Genomic DNA, 15,423 nt, shown 5'->3' with positions numbered 1-15,423 from the left:
GCCAGGGCCAGTGAAACTTCTCCTCTTGAAGCAGAAGGCTGTGGGGTGCCATGGGGGACGGGAGCCTGGTGGAGATGGTTACAAATACTGTGATGCACAGATTTTTCCTTTGGGGGGAATATTTCCTGCCATTTCCAACAGGCGATTTGTGGAAAATGACCTTGCATTTAGCCAAGAGCTTATTGCACTGGTTAGGACATCCGAGATGGGTCATCCTCTCACCTGGTTGTCTCCTACGGCAGGTCTTCCACGATGTTGCCTATAAAGCCAAGAACCAGGCTGACCTGGTGGCTGGCATCAATGAGTTTCTGGATCAGGTCATGGTTTTGCTGCCAGGAGAGTGGGATCCCTCCATCCGAATTGAGCCCCCGAAAAACGTCCCTTAGCAGGTGGGTGCTGCGGCAGAAGGAGGCACGATGGGGACGGGCAGGAGGGCAGCACGGCTGGGGGTGCTGCTCAGGGGCCCAAATTTACAGGTCACATACCCAGCCCAAAAAGCAAAACAAGCCAGTGGCTTAAAAGACATATCTTTATCTTATTTCCATTTTACCAGGAAAAAAGGAAGGTGCCAGAAGCTCTCGATGACAGTGCTTCTTGCAGCAAGCCGGAGAAACACAGCGGTCCTGAACTGGAGCGGACAGGAAGGTGTGAACTGCAATAGTTTGGTGGGGTGTTTTTCTGTTTGCCCCTAAAATCTGAGTGCGCACCTCCCTTCTAGCAGAGTTTTGGGGTGAAGTGGGTCAGTGAAGGGGCTCCAGGTTACCAGCTTGGTCCCTTGGGCTGGGTGGGTGGGAGATTTGGGCAGCTGGGCTCAGCCGCAGCGTGGTTGCACACAGGTTTTCTTGCTTTGGGGTGGAAGCAGATGTGTAAGTACCTCCAGGTAGAGCTGTGCTGCTTCTCAAAGTGAGGGACTGTTGCAATAAGAGGGGACGGGCTCTCAGGTTTGGTCTCTTTTTCTTTTTGTTGGAGGGTTTCTTTTGTTGGAGGATGGACAGTGGGGTGGATTGAGAACTGGCTGACAGATAGAGCTCAGAGGGTTGTGGTTAGTGGTGCAGTCTAGTTGGAGGTCAGTAACAAGTGGTGTCCCTCAGGGGTCAGTACTGGGTCCAGTCCTGTTCAATATATTCGTCGATGATCTGGATGAAGGGATAGAGTGTACCATCGGCAAGTTTGCTGATGACACTAAACTGGGAGGAGTGGCTGACAGGCCAGAAGGCTGTGCTGCTTTACAGCGTGACCTGGACAGGCTGGAGAGTTGGGCAGGGAGGAACCTAATGAAATTCAACAAGGGTGAATGTAGGGTACTGTATCTGGGGAGGAATAACCCCACGCATCAGTACAGATTGGGGGCTGACTCTCTCCTGGAGAGCAGCTCTGTGGAAAGGGACCTGGGAGTCCTGGTGGACAACAGCATGACCATGAGCCAGCAATGTGCCCTGGCGGCCAAGAGGGCCAATGGCATCCTGGGGGGCATCAAAAAGAGTGTGGCCAGCAGGTGGAGGGAGGTCATCCTCCCCCTCTACTCTGCCCTGGTGAGGCCGCAACTGGAGTACTGCGTCCAGTTCTGGGCTCCCCAGTTCAAGAAAGACAGGGATCTGCTGGAGAGGGTCCAGCAAAGGGCTACGAAGATGATTAGGGGATTAGAACATCTTTCATATGAGGAAAGGCTGAGGAACTTGGGTCTCTTTAGTGTAGAGAAAAGAAGACTGAGGGGGGATCTTATTAATGCTTTCAAATACTTAAAGGGAGGATGCCAGAGGGATGGGAGGAGTCTTTTTTCAGTGGTGCCCATTGATAGGACGAGGGGTAATGGGCACAAGCTTGAACATAGGAAGTTCCATCTTAACATGAGGAGGAACTTCTTCACTTTGAGGGTAGTGGAGCACTGGAACAGGCTGCCCAGAGAGGTTGTGGAGTCTCCCACTCTGGAGATGTTCAAAACCCGCCTGGACGCTGTCCTGTGCAACCTGTTGTAGGTGACCCTGCTCTGGCAGGGGGGTTGGACTAGATGATCTCCAGAGGTCCCTTCCAACCCTGACTATTCTGTGATTCTGTGGTTTTTTTGTATGCCTCAGTTTCTACTGGGGCTAAAATGGGAGAAGGAGACTTCTTTTTAGCAATGGAAGTTACTCTGTGCTTGCGATTGTCCTTCCTCAGCCAAGAAAACTTAACGTGGTCTTCCACGAAAATGGTTTAATTTTTTTTCCTTCCTCCAGGCTCTTTGGAGGTTTGATCCGGGATGTGAAGCGAAAAGCCCCCTGGTTCTGGAGGGACTTTCGGGATGGTCTGAGCCTGCAGTGTCTGGCGTCCTTCCTCTCCCTCTACTGTGCCTGCATGTCCCCCGTCATCAATCACCTTTGGGGGACTGCTGGGGGAGGCGACCAACAGCCACATAGTGAGCACCTCTCTCTGTTGGGTGGCACGAGGGAGGACAACACTCATGCAAAAGTCCTTGCTGCAGTGAATTTGCACTTGTGGTTTTCCCTCTAATGATTTAATTACTCGCTGCTGCCTCTCTTCCCTGGACAGAGTGCCATGGAGTCGCTGCTGGGCGCATCCATGACCGGCGTGGTGTATTTCCTCTTTGCTGGCCAACCTCTCGCCATCCTCGGCAGCACCGGCCCCGTCCTCGTGTTCGAGAAGATCCTCTACAAATTCTGCAAGTAAGGCTGGCTGCTGCGGCCAGGTGCTGCGAGCGCCTTCAGAAGAAGGCAGGGATGGAGAAAAGATGTTTTTCTTAGTGGTAGTTGGTAGATTTAAGTTGTCTTCTGTGTCACAGACATCACGCGCTGCTGCTTTAGTATGTGACGTTGCAGGAGCCCTCGGTCTCTGAAGGATGGATGGGTGGTTGAGGGTTTTTAGAGTTAAAGTGAAAGAGCAGGAGGAGGAGAAACCACAAGGATATGGATGCCCGAGCTGGGCTGCACAGGGAAGATGAGACAAATGACTCTGGTTTGGGAATGAGGGAAGATTTGCTTTCCTCTCAGTACAAACTCGGGCACTTTTTTGCATGTTTTTTGCTGGAAGTGGAAATATATTTTACCCACATATCCAAACAGTTCTCTGGTCAAATGTTTTGATGATTTTTGAAAAAGCAGGAGCTTTTCAGGCAAAATGGATATTTTCCATGACAGTCTTTTTGTTGTGGCAACTGTGATGGGAGATTAACCTCTCTTATTGCAATTAAATTTATTATGAAGCCCCAACTTGCTGGCAGCAGGTAACTGGGTGCAAACCCAGCCGGTTTCGCTGTTAGGGCATCGGGGTGATGTGGGAGAACACCACCTTCCACAACAGGGACCTGACCTCAATTAGCCTCCGAGGCATTAACACAAGGTAATTGTTAAAGAATGATAATTAAATAATTGGCCTCTCCTCCTGCGGGCCCACACCCTGCGCCGCAGCCCAGAGGCTGTCTGTCGTAGGACGTGGAAACTGCATTTACCATCCGCAGCCTTGACACGCTCCTGAATTGCTGCCGACTTTCCCCAAAGGAAGGCACGGCTCGGAGCCTCTTGCTGCCCTCTCCACCCTGCGTTTTCTTTTGCTTTCCCAGGGACTACGCACTCTTCTACCTCTCTCTACGGCGTGCATTGGGCTGTGAACCGCCTTCTTCTGCATGGTGCTGGTGGCCACTGACGCTAGCTCTTTGGTGTGCTACATCACCCGCTTCACCGAAGAAGCCTTCGCCTCCCTCATCTGCATCATCTTCATCTATGAGGCTCTGGAGAAGCTGAGTCACCTGCGAGAGGCCTACCCTGTGCACACGCACAGCAAGCTGGACTTCCTCACCATCTCCTAGTGGGTTTCTTCCTCCTAAAGTGCCGCTGCCCCTTGGCAGGAGCTCAGGGCTGCACCTCCATCGCCTTCCCCTCACCTCTCTTGGCTTCTCTCCTCCCAGCTGTAAGTGTGAGGCACCGACCCATCCCAGCAACGAAACCCTGCAGTTCTGGGAGAGCAACAAGATCAATGTGTCTGGCATCACCTGGGAGAACCTCACGGTGACTGTAAGTGCCCCGAGTCACTGCTTCCTCGTGCCGCGGCCGTGGCGTCCAGGGGCACTGGCCTGGTGCAGAGCTCAGAGCCCTTCAGGTGATGATGGGCTTCCAACTGTGCCAGTGCTGCTCTGAAAAGTCGTTATTTCAGTCTAAGGTGTGGGTTTAACCCCCTTGGGCCTGGGAAGGAGAGTCCACCTCATCCCTGACATGGTGGGCAATAACTGTTATCCTCAGGACAGCGGTTCTGTCTGGGAGCAAGGTTCAGTGGGTGCTTTGGTTATTGGAGAAGTTGGAGGACTTCAGTTCATGCTTGAAGGCCATAATTAGCTTCCTTAATTGGTTCCTAGTAACTCCAGGCCTTGCTTTCTTACTCAGCGCTGTCTGAAGGTACGTGCATAAACTTGCATGTCTGAGCAGCTCCTTGGGCCATTGTTGCTGGAAGCAGAGCTCAGGCACAGGGTGGGACGCTCTTATAGACATCTTCACCCCCCTTGGCTGTGTCCTGTGAGCCCGCCCCCTGTGAGCCCGCCCCTGGGAAGGGACAATTTGTCTCTTCTTCTTTCCTGTCACTGTTGTCTTAGCCCTCCTTCCCTGTTCCCTCTTTCACTCTCCCCAAGAGTTTCCAGTGTTTCCTTCCCCTCTGGTGTCTTCTTCAGCCACGGTTACCTGCCGTTCAAGCGGAGGATGTGCCATAGGTCTGTGGTACGGTGTCCCATCACATCTCCTGTCTCCGCTGTCGTGGAGAGTTTCATGGACCTGCCTGTGGACACGATGGCCCCTACACACCTGAAGTCCTCTTCAGGCTGAGAGATCTGGGGCTGTTCAGTGTGGAGAAAAAATGGCTCAGGGAGACCTTATTAAGGTGTCTCAATGCCTGATGGGAGGGAATGAAGGCAAGGGAGCCAACTGTACCTCAGGAGTTCCCAGTGAGTAGACTCGGAAGGTTGTCAAACCCTGGAACCACTGGAACACTGCAACCGCCCAAAGAGGTTGTTAACTCTCCACCAATGGAGATCTTCCAAACCCTCAGGAGTTCCCAGTGAGCTTTGAATTTTGAGGGTGGCCAAACACTGGAACAGGTGTCTCAGAGAGGTGGTGGAGTCTCTAATAACGGAGTTATTCAAAACCCACCGAGAGAAGGTCCTGAGCAACCTGCTGTAGCTGACCCTGCCTCAGCTGGGGCTTGGACTACACGGTCTCCAGAGGTGCCTTCCAACCTCACCCATTCTGTGAGTGTAGAGGACAAAAGTAAGACAGAAAGAAATGAGAACAGATCCCCTTGGCCACAAACACCTTGGTCTCCTGTGGAGAGGACCTGTGATGAAGAGAGGAAACTTATAATGAGGAAGGAGTAGCAGAGATGGAGTGTTATGCACTGACTGTAATCCTCCATTTCCCATCCCTCGTGTGCCTCTCCAGGCGGGAGTGAGAAGAAGAAATGCAAATGCAAATGAAGGAGTAATTTGAGCCTAGGGAAAAAAAAAAAAAAAAGTGGGGTGGGGGAATGGTCTAAAATATTTAGTCATAGTTTCTGACTATCCAAGTCTACTTGACTTGGCAATGAACTGATAATTTGTAAGTGATTTCCCTGTCTTTGTTTTGACCCATGATCATCTTTCCCCTCGTATCATCTTGAGGACGGGGAGCGAGTGAGCAGCTTGGTTGTTGTCTGGCTGCTGGTCAAGGTTAACCCACCTTTCATAAACCCGCTTTCATTCACAACCAGACTGGAGAGCACTTTGTAACGTGTGTGGTGGGGATGGGAGAAGCAGATACTGGGCTGATTGTTCTTGAATTCTGAGAGAACTAGACAAGGTAATCTGCTGACCTCTTCGGTCTCTAGCTTGCAGGCTGTAATTCTTACTTACACGAGGAGATGAATAAAAGTGTGCAGTTTCCGTTAGGTGTGACTGTGCACTGCTGTGGAAAAACTGCTTCCACAGACTAACAGCATGACTGCAGTTTTTGGAGATGTCTGCCTGCACAGCTAATTTTCCTGAACATTTCCTTTGTCTTTGGGCTTTTCACCATAGCCTAAGATAACATTTGGAGCTTGAGAGTTGGTTTTGGAGATGGTCTGCAACCTTAGCTTTGAGTGTCCGTGTTTATGCTACTTTATGTGCCTTTTAGATGGCTTTATCTGTTGCACGATCTTGGAGTTGAGCGGCACTTTTTCCCTCTTTGAGCAGTTATTTCAACACGCTCAGTTTTTGAAAGATGAGTTTTAGTGAACACCAGGTTTTTTACAGTGCTGTTTAAGCTGTTGCTGGAATTAGCGCTCAGCATGAGCAACTTGTAATTGGAGTCAGACAGAAAAATTGAAGCACTGGGGCCTTTTGTCTTTAAGATGGCTGTGACTGGTGGTGGTGGCTGCGTTTCATTTGTTGCTCCAAGAGCAATGGCTATGTGGCTGGTCAGAGTCTAGCTTAGACCTCAGTCATTACAGTATTATGTCAACTCTTGCTTTAAGAAACAGTTGATAGCTGTTTCAAGAGATGCCGGTGTGAACAGGGTTAAATTTGACAGGGTGGACATGTTCTGTATTGCATTTACATCTCCGAACTGGAGTGCGGGGAGCTTGAGGTGTGCAGACAGCTTCAGGGATTAGCAAAATGGTTGATTGCAGTATGGAGGCTATGTGATGTGTACACAGACATTGCTACAGGTTCACTCACTGTAAACCTGGTGAAACTGTTTGTTTTCATCTGCTGGCTTTCACTGGCATGGACAAATGTAAAAGGTGGAAGATAAACAGAATATAAAAAATACCCACTGATAAGTCAGACGCTGCTGTGGGATAATTGAGTGTTTTGGCGGTTTGTTGAGCACCTCCGTTTTTGGAAGGACACCTGCATTCTCTCTGCTCTCTTTTTTTTTCTTCCAGATTTTGATGTGTCCAGAACATGAAATGGAGAGGGTAAACATGTACTGTGAAACCTGCAGAAGGCCTGTTTGTCGTCTATGTAAACTGGGTGGATGTCATGCAAACCACAGAGTAACAACCATAAGCACTGCCTACAAAACCCTTAAGGTAAAAGTAAATATTGTTGGACCTGGCCTTAAGAAGGGGGAAGAGCACTGAGCCTCGGGTTTAAGGGCAAACTTCCCCTGGCAGGATGCCAGGACGTGTGTTTGGAGGACACTGAACGAGTCATGAGGCATGCTGCTGTGCAACATCTGTTAATGTATATATTAGTGTGACATAGTGTGCGGCTAAGAAACTAAACTATATTTTCTATGAGGCTTCAAACAGAACCCCTTAAAAGCGCTTCCACCTTATGTTAGCCAACTGTGCATCAGTACTGACCAATGCAGAAGGTTTAAGAAGTTAATGGTTTACAATCTGGCTTTTTTAAGGCAAGTGTCCTTGTGGCTTGGGTTAGCTTATACTTCAGAAGCACTCCTGAAGAATCTGCATCGGCAGTTATCTGCTGGGACGCTGTATGTTTTTGAAGTTGCAGAGCTGTTGATTCCCTAAGCACCATACAACAGGGCAGACTTGCAAACACTGCTTTGTTATTAAAGAATGATTGCTGCTGCCTCCTCTTCTTCCTTTGCTTCCTCTCTTGCTCACAGGAGAGGAAAAAAAAAAAAAAAGCCCATCCCAGCCTGCCTTCTGCTCTTTGGCCTCCTCGCCTGTTTGCAAGGCTTTTCCTGTACAGCTGTTAACTCTTGCAACTAAGGAAGTGCAGAGACACTCCTAAGTTCAAGTTTCCAACCACTCATTTTTCTAGCAAACCTTACTACAGATGAGTTAATAACCTATGAGGCTTTTCTATTAGTTCTGGTAATGTCTTGAAGACTCGTGTTCCTAGCCTAAGAGAGAAGGTGACTGCTGTGGCTGGGGAAGGATGAGCCAGCTGAGGCTGTCACCTCTTCTCCTCAGAGGCTGTGCCACCAGTCCTGCACATGGCAGTGGCCTGATGTCCCGGGCCAGTCATGGCGGGTCACTGAGCAGTTCTCCACAGGGTTGCTGCTCATAACTGATGGCAGGCTCTTGTCCTCGTAACTACAGAAACTGAGTGCTGGCTGGGTGGCCCACCTGTGCTTGTTGTCAGTTTGGGTGGGATGCCCTTGTTCTGCCTGCCAGTTTGCTGTTTTATTTTAACAGGAGAAGCTTTCAAAAGATATCGAGTACCTCATCAGTAAGGAGAGCCAGGTGAAAGCTCGCATCACGCAGCTGGATCTGCTGCTGAAAGAAACAGAGGTGAGAGTGGCTTGTGGGTTGTCTGGGGATGGACCTTGCAAGGACACAGCAGGGACTCCAAATGGAACAGTGAAGTGTTCCAGATCCTTTGGTTTTTTTTTTTGTTAGCCAGCAAAACCATTTCTGAACAGTTTGTGTTGGTTCTGAGTCACAGACGGTAAGACCTAATCCTGACAGTGTGGGAAATTTGGGCAACCTACAGAGGGAAGTTAAGTTTTGGGTGCTGCTGTGAATTTAATTGACATAAAGCTTATTTGATACCTTACCCAAAGAGAGGTGAGTTAGACTTACAGCTCTTGCATATGAGTGGTGCTGCACAATTTATGCTGTCTGTTTACCTTGAGGATGTTGCAGTGAAGTCAGAATTAAGGGCAAAATCTCCCTGCAGAAGAGTCAGAGCTGGGAGCTCACATACGAGCTGAAAAACGCAATGGCAAAAATTGGCAGGAGCTCCTGGCCCTGCCTGTATCTTGCTGCAGATGGCCTTTGTGCTTCATAGTTCCTTTAATCCAGGGCACTCATCAGAGGTGGCACTACAGGGCATAGGGGAGAAACTGGGCTGGACTCCCAGTTCAGGGTGACTGGGGAAGGTGGAAGAGCACCTAGGTCTTGGGCATGAAGACTTCAGACGCTGACTTGCTTTTACAGTGATTTTCCATGAACTATTTAGACAAACGCTGTGCGTAACTCAATACATAATCGGAGGAATAATTTCCTGCTCTTTCCTCTCTGCGTTAACATAGGAGACGCTTACTAGCTTGGGTGCAGTGCTGATTGCATTTTCAGTGTTGAAGAGCATAACAAAGCTCGTTAGTCTTGTCAGTCAAACAGATGACTAGTTTGCTCTGATCTCTTGAACAACCCTAAGTACATTTCTGTACACAGCCACAGTGCTGTGGGATCCGTCTAAAATGTCTTTTGTTCCCTCCTAGTGCAACAGTGAAAGAGCTAAAGAAGAAGCATCTCAGAGTTTTGAGAAATTATCTCATGTCCTGGAAGAGAAGAAATCCGCAGCTCTTAGGGCAATTGAAGCTTCTAAGAATTTAAGGCTGGAAAAATTGCACACACAAGCAGAAGAATCTCAAGGGCTCCTGGAAAATAATGGCCTTGTAGGACTTGCTCAAGAACTGCTTAAAGAAACCGATCCATCTTGTTTTGTTCAAACAGCAAAACAACTTCACGTCAGGTATCTTATTAATTATCTTCCGTTCGAGGTACAGGTACTGTTCCAGGGATGTCTGGTCAGTCATATTCTTTGGACACCTGCTAGGAAAGTACTGAATGCAAGTACTTTGTGTTGCAGAGCCTCAGAGGCGGTCCCGGTACCATTCAGTAGAAATTCCTATATTACAGTGTGCGTTAAAAAACAGCCCAGAGGAGGGGCTCTGTCCTGCGCCAACGCCTAGCCTTCTTCAGTAGGACTGCAGTGGAAGGGTAACCCATTCAGCTCACTGATACAGTCCTTTGCTCAGAGATTGCATCGGGTATTTGCAAGTTAATCTAACAGGTCTCTTCTGGCTTTAAACTCTTTGATCTGAATAGTTGTGCTCCATTAGCGCTTCACACCTATTTTGTTCTTTGAATGTAATGCCCCAAATTGTTAAAATGCTCTGCCAACCAAAAGATTCCCTGTTAGTTATCTTTACACTGATGTACAAAAGGCCTTTAAATTTTGCACTTTAATTCTGTCTAGAGAGACAAGTTTCTGGGACACATGAGTAAGTACCTGAAAAGAGAACTTTTTTTAAAGCAAAACCTAGCGGTTTTGCTTTAAGGAATGCACCCATGTGAATTCCTTTTTCCCTCTTCTGCCATCCCTCTGCTTCTGTGCTTTCAGAATCCAAAAAGCTACTGAATCTCTGAAGAGCTTCAAGCCAGCAGCTGAAACTACTTTCGAGGACTTTGTGATGGACATAGCCAAGCAAGAAGAGATCCTTGGTGACTTGTCCTTCCATTCCAATGGTAAATTATGAGAGCATCATGTCTTTCTTGAGTTATAGCTTTAAGGGCTTCTCTGGAAAGAGGCAAAACTTGTGCAGGGCTGCAGTTGCAGAACTCAATCTTGTGACTTGCATTGTCCCTTCTGCCTCTGTGATTCTCAAGGCATTACCTGGCAGCAATGCTAGCTTCAGCTTTGATAAAGAAGCTAAGATGCCATGGCATTCAGAACCAGTTTACATTGGCTTCCAAAATATTGTAGTTAAGTAATACTAGGTCTTCCTAGCAGCTTTTTGTCGTGATTGCATGACAGAAAAGAATAGGTTTTTATATGGTTTTTTAGTTGCCAGCAAAAATAAATAATACAACTTTCAAAGTAAAACCAGAAAGGATTTAAGTGCATGAACAGACCCATCCTCATCTGCACTCTTTGACTGAGTCAGATTTCCCCCCCCCACTGTCCCCCCAGTGCTGTAGCCACTCAACAAAGGGCTTCTGTGTTTAATTCTAAAACAACATGTATCTACATTTGAGGTTTTTTTCTCCTGAATCTCTGTCATTCCAGGTCTAGAAATACCAGAAATCAATGAAGAGCAGAGCAAAATGTACAACAAAGCTCTGATCAGTTGGGAATGCCCTGGGAAGACAGACTCAGCTGATATCTATGTTCTTGAGTATCATAAGCTTAATAGAGAAGAGGAGAGTACAACGTGGCAGGAGATCGAAGTTTGCAGCAAGAGCAAAGTCATATCTGATCTCGATGACGACAGCAGCTATGCCTTCAGAGTTCGAGGATATAAAGGATCCATCTCTAGCCCTTGGAGCCGAGAAGTTATCTTGCGTACGCCTCCAGCCCCAGGTATTGGGTTTTCTTATGTCCACGAGCTGCTGGTGGTGTTAAGAGCTGTAGGTGGTTTCCAGTAGCTCCCAGACTTCTACTACACTGTTACCGGTTGTATACATGTTTAAAAGCACTGTTAACAAACAGGTTAAGTAGGTAGCATACTGAGACTGTGTTAGCTTGCGTAATGTTCCCGGTAGCCTTTAAAAGCGAGGAATTCTAGTGCCAGCATGACTTAAAATATAGTTTATAAGCACAGAAATACTTAACTAAGAGAAAATTTTTTGGGATGCTGTTTTTCAGTTCTCAGTTTTCTTTTCGATGACAAATGCGGGTACAACAGTGAACATCTCCTGCTGAACCCAGGAAGAACCTCTGTGGAAAGTAGGGCTGGATTTCCTCTACTGCTGGGGTCTGAGCGCATGCAGGTCGGATGCTACACAACCCTGGATTACATCATTGGCGACACTGGGATTGCCAAAGGGAAGCACTTCTGGGCTTTTCACGTGGAAGCCTATTCCTACCTGGTGAAAGTGGGAGTTGTTTCTAGCAACAAGATACAGAAGCTGTTCCATAATACCCATGATGTGACCAGCCCAAGGTAAATTGCAGACTCTTGCTTAATACATGTTTTGTATAAGGAGATGGCTTTTTAAAAAATAAATTAAGAGCGAGCCTGGTCTCAATTAGTATAGAAGATGAACCTAAGCAGTGGGAAGTGGCTTGAAGGATATAGTGTAAGCAGGTTGTCCTGTTCATCCTCTACTATTAGTAGGAAGATGTTCTAATTGTCCAGAGTCCTATTTTCTTTCTTTCTGGGAAAGAAATCGGGTTTCTACAGATATCAAGATATGTCAGTTAAAGCAAGAAGGTTAAAAAAGAGAAAAAAAAGCATCATTTGCAAGATTGAAGCAATGCTTAGTTGTCAATAGTAAGATTCTGCCTTAATTCCCTTAGCATACTAGGTTTGGCAGCCACTCAGAGGTACAATGTTCACTGTGCATATCTGTGTGTCTTTGCTGTAGCTTGCGTCATGGTGGATTCCAAGTCACTGGCTCATCCCAGGCTATAGATTTGCATATGACACTGGAGTGCTACTGAGCACAAGCCAAAGTGCAGTGGACAAACCAGCAAAAAGATTTCCAGCTCTCAATTACAGTTGTAGTAAGCCTGGATGTGTCTAGGAACTGCAGGCTGGGAGGCTATCTCCCAGGGGCTCTTAACTTTTTCATGAATCTAACAAAAGTGTTGGCCTTCTGCTGTATAACATACTGAAATTATAAAAACGCCAGTGTCTCAAGCTTCTGAAAGTCAGATGGAGACTTTTTGAAAAATGAGAAATTAGATCCTGATTTTCTCATTTCTCCCGGTCCCTGCCAGGAGGGAGTGAAGCTCAGCCCCGCTCCCTCCTTTTACAGGGAGGAAAACAAAATGGAAAAAAGAAAACCAAATTGTCCTATATTAGAAGTGTATAATTCCATTTTAAGGGTAGGGCAGCAATAGGGCTGGTACCACAGCCCCCCAGCCCCACAGCCACTGTGGGTCACCGGCGTAATAATGTACCTCTCCGGTAATTAAAGTTTCTTTTGGGAAGGGGGGAGAGATGGGGACTCTCCTGCGCCGGGACCTTTCCCCTCCAGGGAGGCAGAGCCGGAGCAGCGAGCACGGTCCTGCCCGGAGGGCAGCGTGGAGGGGACGCGCACGGGCATCCCGGAGGAACAGCAGCAAGGAAACCCCGGCACTGCACCTTTCCCTTCCTCCGAGCCTTTTTCTTTTCCTCTTTTTAAGGGCTCAACCAGTTTCTTCCCCCTCTGACCATCACCATGGGGCACTGGCACCAGCAGCTTTGCAAAACCCCATCCTGTAAAAGCCGCCTGATTTTGGCCCTGTTTGGGGATGCGCTGCTTCCATCCTTACAGAGCAAACTGATAGATTTGTTTTTCTCCCCCCTCCCCATTTAGCAAGAAGCACCAACGTGCCGTTGTCGGTTTGGGTCGGTTTGCTGCAGAAAAAGGCTCCCGCAGGGGACGGGATAAGCCGATGGCAGGAGGGTCCCTGCACCCATCCCACCGCTGCTGGTGGAGGGCGGCAAGGGGACCTTTTCTTCGGGGTTGTCCTCTCCTCCCGGGCTCTGCAGCCCCACGCCGCAGCCCAACGACCCCCCCGAGATGGGAAGAGAGCACGAGAACCATCTCTGCTCAACAGCTCAAGAGGAAAAAACAAAATAAACGAAAGAGATAAAATAATACAATAGGATGAGATACAATAACGCAGCAGCACCCGCCCCACTCGTGGCACTACTTTTATTCTCGGCCACTGCAGTGATTGGGGGGTTTGACAGGATGGACCTTCCAAGGTCCCCTCCCACCCAAACCAGTCTTTGGGTCCATGACTGGAAGTGTCTGAGGTCAGGTTGGATGGGGCTGCAACCAACCCCGTCTACTGGATCCCAAACCACCCAGAAATCCAATCCAAACTGTTCTTTGGGTCCGGTTGGAGGTGTTCAAGGTCAGGTTGGATGGGGCTGGGACCAACCTGGTCTACTGGAAGGTGTCCCAGCCGATGATGGGGAGGTTGGACTGGATGGACCTTCAAAGGTCCCCTTCAACACAAACCGTTCTGTGGGTCTATGACTGGAAGTGTCCAACGTAAGGCTGGATGAGACTGGGACCAACCTTCTCTACTGGTTCCCAAACCTTCCAGCCCAAAAATCCAACTCAACCAACCCAAACCTTCTATGAGTCTGATTGGAGGGGTTCAAGGTCAGATTGGACAGGGCTGGGACCAACCTGGTCTGTTGGAACCCAAACCACCCAAAAATCCAACTCAACCAATGCAAACCATTCTGTGGGTCTGAGTGGATGTATCCAAGGTCCGGTTGGATGGGGCGTTGAGTAACCTGCTCTACTGGAATATGCCCCTGCCGAAGACAGGGGAGGTTGGACGAGATGGACCTTCAAATGTCTCCTCCAAGCCAAACCAATCTGTGTGTCCATGACTGGAAGGTCCGAGGTCAGGTTGGACGGGGCTTGGAGCATCCTGAGCTGCTTGAAGCTCTCCCTGCTAATGGCCACCCCACCAGAGGTTGGCGGTTGCCGTGTCACCACGGTCAGTCAATCAGCGATGAACATGTCACCCTGATGTCACAAGAGGTGCGTGGCACACCCACTCAGGGGGTATAAAAGGGCCCACCGGGTGGTGGGTCCCACACTTTGGAGGAACGTCCATAAGATGACCTCTAACATGGCTGTCGCCACCAAGAACCGACCCACCAGCGTGAGGCGGACCAAGATGGACTTCTGGGATGGGATGGAGCACACCTTCGCTATGTCCAGCATCACCGCTGAAGGTACGGCCAACCGCAGTCACCTCTCCGGCAGCCAAGACTCAAGGGCTTGTCACCATTTCGGAGCCAGCCCTGACACTTGGCGTCTGCCACCGCGTCGCGGCTCAAGGGGGAGATGTTTGGGGTGGACCTGAGAGCTGGTGGAGATGGGGCCTGACCTGGTTCTTCTTTGTTTTTTCAGAGCGAACGGCCGTCTGGGATGCAGTGGCTGGCTACATTCAAGACCAACTCCTGCTCCACAAGGTGGTGCAACACCCGCGTCCTCCTCATGCACCATGAGGGGTGGTGGGATCCCCCTGGGTCGTGGCCTGCTCTCACCCTTCAACTCCTCAGAAAACAGGAATCTCACCCCAAAAGTCCCCACTGACGGCCAAACGGGGCCTGTGCAATGTTGGTGTCACTTCTGGTAGGGCTGATCCAGGTCGCTGGAGACCCCCCCGGGATGGCCTCATCCTGGTTCTGCCCAAACTCCAGTGGTGTTTTTTTCTCCTGAGGAGGGGAAGGACTCAACATCTCCTCCCCAAAGTTCTCCCCACCACCCAGCTCGTGCCTCCAAACGGTGGGAGAGGGCAGGATCCAGCCTGAAGCACCATCCCTGGATGGGGGAGGTCACCTCCAGATCTTCCCTCTGGCCAGTCCTCACCCTCCCACCCTTCTCGTCCACTTGCAGGGTGTCCGAATTCCCACCCTTGGCTCCTTCGGTACTGTCCTCGAACACGTCCAGGTCGGAGATGAAACCGTGACTATCCAGAAGCCGGTGTTCCACCTGGCCAGGAACCTTGCTGTTGTCCACAACCTGATGGACAACAAGGACTACCTGCCCGGTAAGATGGCTGACTGCACGGTCATCTTGTCTGAAGCAACTCCAAAGTCCAATAATTGAGTGGGTTTGAGTTTTTTTGGGGCAATGCAATGATTGTGACACACAAGCTGTAGGACACGGGCCACCGGGTGAGCCTCTCCATCCTTCTCCTGTGGTTCTTCCAGGCAACAAGGAGATGGAGCCCCTCAAGTACTCCAAGGTGGCCGTGGCAGCCGCCGTGTCCCGGCAGAAAGTGGTGGACTGCATCCAAGGCACCACGACCCTCCTCTC

General features: G+C 49.3%; 1 protein-coding gene across 1 annotated transcript in view; it reads left to right on the top strand.

Annotated features, from left to right (window-relative positions):
• The window catches only part of LOC309685250 (E3 ubiquitin-protein ligase TRIM36-like), a gene marked incomplete at both ends in the record, with an annotated part of 45,631 nt that extends 34,042 nt beyond the window's left edge, over positions 1-11,589 (top strand). The window contains 6 exons of the mRNA XM_082501052.1: positions 6,883-7,029; positions 8,110-8,205; positions 9,138-9,391; positions 10,043-10,167; positions 10,709-11,002; positions 11,288-11,589. Coding sequence (XP_082357178.1) covers positions 6,883-7,029; positions 8,110-8,205; positions 9,138-9,391; positions 10,043-10,167; positions 10,709-11,002; positions 11,288-11,589 — 1,218 coding nt within the window. The remainder of the gene's footprint in view (positions 1-6,882; positions 7,030-8,109; positions 8,206-9,137; positions 9,392-10,042; positions 10,168-10,708; positions 11,003-11,287) is intronic.
• Between the last annotated feature and the right edge of the window lie 3,834 nt (positions 11,590-15,423).

This window comes from Vanellus vanellus, assembly GCF_965231255.1.
Source record: "Vanellus vanellus genome assembly, contig: HAP1_SCAFFOLD_36, whole genome shotgun sequence".
Lineage (NCBI taxonomy): Eukaryota > Metazoa > Chordata > Aves > Charadriiformes > Charadriidae > Vanellus > Vanellus vanellus.
The sequence above is the reverse complement of the archived record's forward strand: the minus strand, read 5'-3'. Positions and strand labels throughout refer to the sequence as shown.